The 9,870-nt window shown below is 44.6% G+C and overlaps 1 protein-coding gene across 1 annotated transcript; it reads left to right on the plus strand.

The window, feature by feature from the left end:
• The first annotated feature begins 347 nt into the window (after positions 1 to 347).
• On the plus strand, positions 348 to 9,868 carry LOC109972962 (uncharacterized). The gene is made up of 12 exons (XM_020622227.1): positions 348 to 381; positions 1,428 to 1,520; positions 1,667 to 1,996; positions 2,853 to 3,086; positions 3,707 to 3,854; positions 3,972 to 4,650; positions 6,155 to 6,461; positions 6,837 to 7,072; positions 7,978 to 8,075; positions 8,158 to 8,267; positions 9,262 to 9,497; positions 9,791 to 9,868. Exons 7-12 carry the CDS (start codon positions 6,248 to 6,250, stop codon positions 9,866 to 9,868), a joined length of 972 nt encoding a protein of 323 aa, XP_020477883.1. The 5' UTR covers positions 348 to 381; positions 1,428 to 1,520; positions 1,667 to 1,996; positions 2,853 to 3,086; positions 3,707 to 3,854; positions 3,972 to 4,650; positions 6,155 to 6,247.
• The last annotated feature ends 2 nt before the right edge of the window (positions 9,869 to 9,870 follow it).

Raw genomic sequence — 9,870 nt, forward strand, 5'->3', positions numbered from 1 at the left:
AGCGTCGAGTTTGTGACGTCTGAAGCTGAAGGATGCTGTGGTCCAAAGCTCTGCTATCTCCTGGTAAAAATGGAAGCTGTTAGCGTGGTCTTTCTGGACTCTGAGCTGTCGACGGTGCAGATCCTGAGAGGAATCATCACCGAGAAACTGACAACAGCCGCCCAGGAGATCTTTGCGGTTGTAGAGAGAACCGTGACCGGGTACGAGGAGGAGGCTTCAGGAAGGAGCTCGACCGGCAGAGGAGGCAGCTGGAGGTTGTTCTTCAGCCTCAGGTCACACTGTGTAGTGTTGGTCTTTGGTTCTTGTTACCATTGCTAACTCTGAGAGACGAGGCAGTCCAAGTAACTTCAAAACAGTGCTGATTTATTCAAAGGATCACAGGTAAAATTAACATTACACGCTCAGGTATCTTGCACCTCCAAACTGCTCACAGGCAGATGTAAGATGAAAGACCCTGAACCCACCAGGCCTATACATTATATCCCCTCGGTTGGGCTAGCCCCATACTACACAGAAACGTCAACCGAGACGTCTCTGTTACCAGCTTTGCAGCTGGTCATAGCAGTAGTCAAAACATGAAGTAAATCAATGTGCATGTGTGTGTGTCTGTTGATTAAGTGGTGTGTAACTAAAAACATTCTCACAGACTTCTAGTACATGTCGTGACTTAAACATAAGAACATATTATGGCTAAGGCTACCGTTATACACGTCGTAATAATAATATTAAACACCCTGTCTGCTGACAGTCCTCAACTCTTCTCTCTAGTTATCCTTGACCAGATGTACCCTGTAGAAACTCATAAGCATGACTAAGCATTTAACAGTCTAACTAGACATCCTATCTCCACTAAACATTTCTAATACATAAAGTATCTATCCAATTTCTATCTGACTAAAAATATCTAACAGTAGGATAGGTGGGTAACGTAGACCGGGAATTATAGAAACAACTAAAAGGTTGCTGGGAACCACGTACAGAACTCCGGTGAGAAATCTAAGGATTTAATTAAACACGTTATGACACAAACCTACGTCAGTGGAGCGGCACCAAACCACCTCTAGTCATTTAGGTCCTCGGCTTTAAACAAACCTGCAGGTTGCTTGGTGGAGACTGTACCACGTTTAACAGCGTAATAAGATGATTTGATCACTGGTAAATGGGATCTGTGTCCTTAAGTAACATTACCAACGTCATATTGTAAAAGGCTGTAAATATGAATCGCATTTCTTAAGATAACCCCCAGTTTTGTTCTACCATATTCCCATATTTTATAGAGAAAGACAATAAAGTAGCTGATAAAATACTCAGCAGATTAAATGATAGTTGCTGCTTAAATCCAGATTTTAAAAGAATGTAGATTTATTGGTAGAGAACAATGCTGTGAATTGGTGGATGAACCATTCAGGCCTTTATTTGTGATGCAGAAGAACCTGGACTGCTTCCTGTTTGTGAAGAGGAGGAGGAGGCGGCTGGAGGAGATGAATTCCTCATGAAGGAGCAGTAAAGATCACAGATACGTACGTCTTCACTCTGTTCTTCTCAAAGGTTTTGTCTCCTTCAGATCATTCCTGAATGGCTGTAAACACTGTGTTGTCCCAGTTCATCATATGAATAAAAAATTCATTCTAACTAAATTTTGGGTCTCTTTTTTTTTTTTGTTCAGATGTGGAGGTTGCTGGGAGCCAGGAAGTCTCAGGTCAAACTGAGGAAGAGGTCTGTGAGGAGGAGGAGGAGAAATCTGCTGAAGAGCCAGCAGAGATCACCAGTCTAGACCAGGACCCAGAGCACCAGACTCCAAATTCAAGGCTTGAAAATGATATAATATTACTACGCAACACATTTTTGAGTGTATGGTGAATCTTTGTTGAGATTTTTTCTCGCTTTGATTATTTTTTGGCAGAGGTTTGTCTGCGAAGTTCAGGATGTGGAATACTCTAAGTCTTCGAGTCTTGTCTGTTGAAGGACTCTCAGACCAACATGCTCAAAAGAGGCGGTAAGATTCCCAGAGGAAGCAGACGAAGCCTTTTCCACACAGCCAGTCAGGTTGTTTGATGATTGCTGAGTAATACACAGAATATGGTGTAAATATATGACACGTTGTTTTAGGGAGCGATTGTTGGAGGAAGAGGATTAAATGTCTTCCCCCCACAACATGTATTTGGTGAAATTCTCATTTGCTAGGAGGATTATTGGTGTGTTCTGTTTACCTCGGAAGTCAGAGCTGGGAATGACATCACAGCCCAGTTACCTGTGTTCCAGTTAACCATAATACCAGTTGAGCCATGACAGCTGTTGTTACCAAGACCAGTTTATAGCAAAGCATTATGTGGTATTTTGGACACACAAACACTGTAGCGACACGTTGACAGTTGGACAGTACTGTGTGAGCGGCTGTTTTAATGAGAGATGAATAAGACATAAGGGCTGATCAAGAGCATATTGCTACAGGTTTCTACTGCTGACGCACCCAGCAGCCATCTTGGATTTTGAGTTCAAGGTTGGTGACATTTGTCCGACCTTCCCGGTCAGAAATCTGAGTCCGGGGAGTTCCAGAGGAGTGAACTATATTCATACATACACACCATGTGTTTATGTACGTTTTCAATAACAAACCTGAGAATAAAAGGTGGAAATTTGTTGAAATATTGAAAAACAGTTTTTGCTTATTGCTGAGGTGATAAAGTTGAAACAAAATGCAATAAAGAGTTTGTGACTCATTTCTTTGGTTGTTTATTCTCGGGCTAGTCTTGGAAGTATGTTCTTATTTAATATGTTTTACAGTTATGCTATGAAAAGTTGATTATTGTGTGGGGCTCTTTTGAACAAATCAGGATTTCTTTGTGTGTTAGTGTTCAAGTCCTCGATCAAGCCGGTGAAGTGCCGTCGTGGTCTGCAGGAGGCCGACTTCCTGGACCTGCTGAGGGCCACCTTCCCTCAGCTGAGAGGAGGGTTTTCATACCTTCACAACTGGCACAACGAAGAAACTGACCCCACTGAAACTAAAGAAACTGACACCAGAGGAGATCTACAGGTCCATCAAGTGCACGGGGAAAGGAAGATCAGCCCTGTATGTCCGAGTAAAGGTAGATCATCACATTGCCATTAGCACCCTCTTCACTTATTTCCATTAGACAAAGGTTTTCACAAAAGGTCCTGAGTGGATGAAGTGTCCCAGCAAGAAATGGACAGTCCTGCTCAGTTTTATGCCAAAACATTATCTGGTAACCATGATATCGGTCGTTCAGATGCGTGCGAGTCCAAATTCCCGATAGATAGTTCTGTTTTGTGAATGTTTACCTCGAGGTCATTGTAATGGAGGACAGATGATCGTTGCTGTGATAAGCTTCCAGACGTGTGAAGCCCTGTCTCGCAGTGTTTTAGTTTTTAAGTCCTAAACCTCAGTCGTGTATTGCTCAAACTTAGAATTGGCTTATCAAATCTGAATCCTTTTATCTTATTACAAGTTTTCAACATAATCACTTAACAACAAAACAACTTTTACAACAAATAACTCTTCTTCTTTCGACTGTTCCCGTTAGTTGTTAGATTGACAACTCTGAGCTAATGAGCTCCAAGTCTGGATGTGATGGACTTAAAAAGTTGAACTGTGACTCGTGTTCTTCATATCTCTAGAGAAGAGGTTCCACCCTGTTGATCGAAAGATAAAGCTTGTTAATTAATTTCAGATGTCGATTTCCTCTAGGCATCAAAGAAATCCTTGAAGAGGAAGGAGCGTTCTCCTCCTCCTCCACAGACAGAAGACAAAGCCACCAGTGACTCCCTGTCTACGTCTGCGACACTGACCAGAGATGATGAAAGTGGGCCACGTTCAACATGAGTCAGCATAGACAGTGAGGATGATACCTTTAGGAGCTGCCAGCTGAAATGTAACCTCAGTAAGCAAGTTTTAATTCTGCCAGATAAAGGTGCACGTAACTCACGGGACCTTCCTTCTCCGGTTCCCACAGCCGTCCTTCCTTTTCCGGTTCCCACAGCCGTCCTGCAGAAATCACCGTCAGACAATTCTAATGCCACTTCTCCAGTGATGAGGTGGAAGAGGGCGACAGAGATGGCGACAGGAAACCAGAGAGGGATGAAGAGGATCTGAGTGAAAATGAAATTCAAGAAAGAAATTCGTCAAACGCGACGAGGAAACGACAAGTCAAGTTTCACACATCACGACAATGAGAAGGAAACGATCCAGTCGTCTCCAAAGCAGACGAATGGTAGCAGGGATGCTACTGTTTCCTGTAAAGTGTGCGGAGCTGTGCACGGGTCAGTCAACATTTTGATTAAACACTCCTGGAGCCATGTGGTCGATCCACAGGGGTAGTGTGGAGTTTGTGGAGAACGTTCAGAATCGACAGAGGAACTGAGGAGTCGCCTTCAGAGTCACCTGAAAACTCACAGCTGTAACATCTGTGGAAAGTCTTTTCATCACTGTTGTTGGTCGAAGTAGGCACACTAATCTGCGCACAGGAGAGAAACCATACAAATGTGATATCTGTCATAAAGCATATACCAGTAAGTCTGGTTTGACGAATCACCACTGGTACCACGTGGAGGACAAGCCACACAAATGTGATGATTGTCCTCAGTCTTTTGGCCACAAACAGCAGCTGAGGATCCACAGCAGGAGCCACACAGGTGAGAAGCCGTACAGCTGCGACATCTGCGCTAAATCTTTTAGCGACTTGAGATGTTTGTCTAAACACAGGTTGAGACACAGTGGAGAGAAACATTACAGCTGTCAGGTGTGTGGGAAGCGGTTCTCGCTCCCTGCGAAACTGAAACAACATGAGAAAATTCACACGCAGAGGGAAAAGCCGCACTCTCTGTGACGTTTGCTGCAAAGCCTTCCACACAGGAGGCCAGTTAGTGGTTCACCTGAGAACACACAGCAACGAGAAGGTCATGTGCAGCCAGTGCGGCAAGGAAATGTCATCTCGAGGCGCTCTGAAGAGACACCTGATAATCCACACCAGGGAGCGGCCGTACAGCTGCTCCCAGTGTGGACGAGCCTTTAACAGTAGGAACACTCTCAGATGCCATCTGAGAACTCATTCAGGTGAGAAAAGGTTCATCTGTGGGGTTTTTGGCAAAGCATGTGCTTGCCAAGAACATCTGACAGTCCACATGAGGACTCACAACGGAGAGAGACCTTAAGGCTTGGTTCAAGTGAGCTGACTTCATCACGTGACGAGAAGCAGACCATGTACACAGTGCTGCTGGACATCAGTGAGTCAGATGGCATTAGTGAGGATGTGACCTGCAGAATAAAACAGAGCGTATGGTTCTCCCATCTCCCAGTGTGTTATTTGGACTTTAACTGACACACCTCACACCAGCAGATCAGTTGGTGATCAAGTGGGGATTCCCAGTATCTAGGAAAGAAACGGGGCACATTCTAAGTCTGTTATAAGCACCGTTGTTTTCTTCACTCGTCTTTGCCTTGAGTATTAGTCCCATCCATGTAAGATGCAAAGGAAACATACAAGGAGAGAGAACTTGAGATGTGTTATTAACAGCATGAGACGTGCTTTCCTCAGATTCTTCATCTGAAGCATCCAGTCACCGACTGATGTCCAATAAAGGTCGATCCATAAAAAACATATGCGAAGGATGGTCTGTGTATCCTTGCTCGTGTCTCCAGCAGCATCCTCAGCTCTAATATAAGAGACTTGAAGTTTCCTCAGTTGTTCTGAAGTACCATTTATTGCCATCACAATACCATGGTACTTTTTGTGAGGGGATCGTAGCCTTTCTTTCTTGCATCTCTTCCTCACATCTTGTGTGGGCAAAATATAAGTGAGGGAAACATGGTTGCATTAAAAGGTTTGGGATGTAAACTACCCATAGTGTACCTCACCCCTCATCCAGTGTCAGCTGGGATTGATTCCAGCGACCCTCTACAGGTCAGGCAGCAAAGATAACGGATGAATGGGTCTTGAGTTTTGATGCTGAAATGCAAGAATATCTGCAGAATTACTGCAGCCATTCAGCTGTGGTCTCCAGCTCAGTATATAGAATCATTTTAGTGAACACTATTCATGATCAGGGTATGAAAAGCGTTTCTGATGAAGTTTTATTTATGTCACTTTCTGTGAATCGGTCTAGGAAGGTGACGTTCCTTTTCTGTTCGTGTTTCTAGTCGGACAGCATTTGTGGCCGCACCGGCGCCAAACTTCGCGTGTTTCCACCAGTGGCAGCGGTGGGGGTGCTGACGTGGACCTGCAGTAACAACATGGAACTCGGGGGGGCCTTGAGTCTGTCTCGAAGGGAGCTCCTGAGAGGAGTCATTGCCGAGAAGCTGACAGCCGCTGCCCAGGAGATCTTTGCAGCTGTGGAGAAAACCGTAGCCCAGTACGAGGAGGCGGCGTCGGGCTACAGGAAGGAGATCGACCGGCAGAGGAAGCAGCTGGAGGGAGCTCCGCTTGAGGTTAAAGTGGAGACAACAGGTCGGTATCAGCTGAATAAAGTTGGCTAATCACAGAAAGGTCTCTCAATGAGGGAAGGCACCGAATGGTGAACCAGGTGAGTCCTCAGATCACTGAACCACAGAACCACATAACTCTAAGGGTCCGCGTCCTGGAGGACCCTCAGGTTGAAGTCCTCTCAATCAGAGGTGAGTTTAAAGCCCCTCCGTTATCTGGGAGAACATTTTGGGAACATTTCCAGTGGTGTCCTCGCTGCTACAAATGCAGTTGGTCCCCCGCGGTGATTCACCCACATACATGAGGGTTTTTTTGCAGTGAATAGCTGTGTGTGCACAGACAGCTGTGATGTAGACATACCGAAAAGGCTTCCTGATGAACGTTTCTCTTCCGTTTCAGTGTTTAAGAAGTACCGAGCACGGGAGCTGCGGTGTCCTTGTGGTCTGCAGGAGGCGGAGTTCCTGGACCTGCTGAGGTCCACCTTCCCTCAGCTGGCTCCTGACAAACCTTTTGACGTCTTCATAACTGATCACAGCAGGAAACTCCAGCCTCTGAAAGCAGAGACGCTGACACCAGAGGAGATCTACAGGACCATCAGTTCCGCTGGGTATTCGTCCCTCTACATCCATCTGAAGGTAGCCTGTCTGATTCTTGAAGCTGTTTGTGAGAGTGGACCACTTTGTCAGTGATCTACACTCTTCAACACTCTTATCCGATTCTCTGAGCCATTAGCTGATTATAGTCCACAGAGGTCTTGGCACTTTTTGTCTTTGGTGACCTGTAGAGTTGGGTTTAGATCACTGGCTGGATCTGGAGACATGTCCAGATTCATCAAGCTCTGACACTAACAAGTCTCTTAACAACCTTTTTCACTTTCCTGGTTATTTTTTTGTTTGCACTGAACAAGGCTGAAAACACTCGACTCTGCCAGAGACAGAGTAAAAAGACGTCTGTCTGCGACGCCATGGCCTGTTCCTGTAGTTCAGCAGAGTCAAGACTCTTTAGAGAATTGAGCAGCTGTGATGCTGTTCGCATGTTCATGTGTCAGATCAGTGATCAATTCAGCTAACAGCAGTGAATCAGGGGCTCAGTTATTTGGATCTAGGCTGTAAAAACCAGTAGTTATTTCACTGTATCATAACGACTGATCAGTCGATCAACATTTCAGGTCTCAGCTTGTTTTCAGGTTGTCACTGTTGATTAGGCTTTTAATTCATGTCAGTGCTGATGAATTTGGTCGCTAACACATCGTTTCTGGCTTCACCCAACAACTGATATCAGATCTAAACTGAACCTTTCACTTGTAGTTATTTAAAACTTTTGTTACTTGCAAACAGTGAAAGCTAAACTTACTGAGATTTGATAAGAGATTTCAAAGGATTCGATTTGATACTGGATTCAGATTCAAAACAGTGCTTTCCAACCTCAGTCGTACACGAGAAATATTCTTTGTACAGCATTATTATTTTGTTTGTCAGTCATTTTAATAGAGGCCGTCTCTGTCCTGGTGGACTCGTAACTCTTCTTTTGGGCTCCTAAGAAACTCCAGGCCAGTGAGGAAGATCTTGTTCTCCTGAAGAGAAGAGATACTGCCACAGATCCTCCAACCACCCCTGATCAAACCAGACTGAACTCGAGGTAAATCAGAGAAGGTCTCCTGCTCTTCTAAAAGCTGGTTATTGATATCTTCAGTCATTTTTACCCTTTTAATGCCTCCCAGGGTTCAGTCTGACAGGAGGAGGCCTGGCAGGCCAGTGAAAATACAGAGCAGCATAAATCTCAGGATGCGGATCCTGGAGGACTCCCAGCTTGATGTGCTCTCAAACACTGGTAAATTTGCATTTCAAATGTGCAGTATATACACAAAGTTTTACTTGTGATACACTTAAATGTTAAAACCTGATCACACCAGGAGGTCACAGAGTTCATCTGTGTGTCCTATTGGAATCAGCGGTGTTGGAGGCTTGGACTTGTAGTGACAGGGCTAGTTGAACTACAATAGCCTGTGAGCTAACGGCTAACATGCTAGCAGCTCAGGTAGTGCTAGTCATAACTGTGATGCAGGTTTCCCTTGGCCTTGTGTTCAGGTTTATACATCATCTTATTTTTTTATCAAAGAGAGAAAAAGGCGACTGTGGTTCAGCGGGTAGAGCGGTTGACTCCCAACCGGGGGGTTGGAGGTTCATGTCATGGTGCCTGCAGTCCACATGTCGAAGTAATAATAATAATACATTTTTTTATATAGTGCTTTACAACAGCCAAGGGTGCTCAAAGTGCTTCACAACAGGACGTATAAAAATAAAAGCAGAACATGTTAAGACATAAAAAGGAAAAGTTTAAATTACACAAATTTAAAACCACGGTCTGTAAGCAACACAAATTCAAGTAACAAATTCCTTGTGTGTAACATACTTGGCCAAGCTGCAGTGTTGTACTGTACAAAGCTGTGTTTAGGGCTGCAACTAGAAGTCGTGTTGATAATCAATTAATTGGACAAATATTTCCTTGACTAACTGTTTGGTCTGTAAAACGATAGGAAACAGAAAATCCCTGTGTTCAAATGTCGTGTTTAATTTGAACGACGACCCAAAACATTGATGGTGAGGGAAAGTGATGAATTTTCTATCAGCGACAGCTTTAACTCTGGGACAGTGAGTCAGAACATGGAGGTAAATAGAAGCATCAGATCGGACCTGGTATCAGCAGGTATTGAATATTTAGAGGACTCAGATTTGGGCCAAAGGTACCTGATGTTACTCATCATTAGCCATTAGGAATCGAATGGTTTACTTGCTTTGCTCTACTTGTCCCTGTTTGCTCCCAGTGTTTAAGAAGTACCCGGTGCAGGAGCTGCAGTGTCCCTGTGGGCTGCAGGAGGTGGACTTCCTGGACCTGCTGAGGTCCACCTTAACTCAGCTGGCTCCTGACAAACCTTTTGACATCTTCATGACTGACAGAAGCAGGAGACTCCAGCCTCTGGGAGTAGAGACGCTGACACCAGAGGAGATCTACAGGAGCTCCAAGTTCTCTAGGCTTTCTACCCTTTGCCTCCGACTGAAGGCGCTCTCTCAGAATCTTTTTTTTTAGCTGCTGTTTCATGGAGCCCCCGTAGGGTCGTGGTAGGATTTTTATTTCTGAAATTCTTTTACAATCTCTCACAAAAGTTTGGGTTTCCTTCCAATCAGGCCCTAAATTTAACAGTGTCGTACATCTTCAGAGGGCACTGTGTGTGTGTGTGTGTGTGTGTGTGTGTGTGTGTGTGTGTGTGTGTGTGTGTGTCCTCTCTCGCATGCACGTATAAGCAAAAACACCTTTTCTTTCAACATAGTATTTTTGTTACCAAACTCTTTCAGGCCCAAGAGGTAGAGCTTCATTGTCTGCAGAAGAAAGTAGCTCAACTTTTCCACCCTCTTCTGATCAAACCAGACTGAAC

This window comes from Monopterus albus, unplaced genomic scaffold, assembly GCF_001952655.1.
Source record: "Monopterus albus unplaced genomic scaffold, M_albus_1.0 scaffold274.1, whole genome shotgun sequence".
Lineage (NCBI taxonomy): Eukaryota > Metazoa > Chordata > Actinopteri > Synbranchiformes > Synbranchidae > Monopterus > Monopterus albus.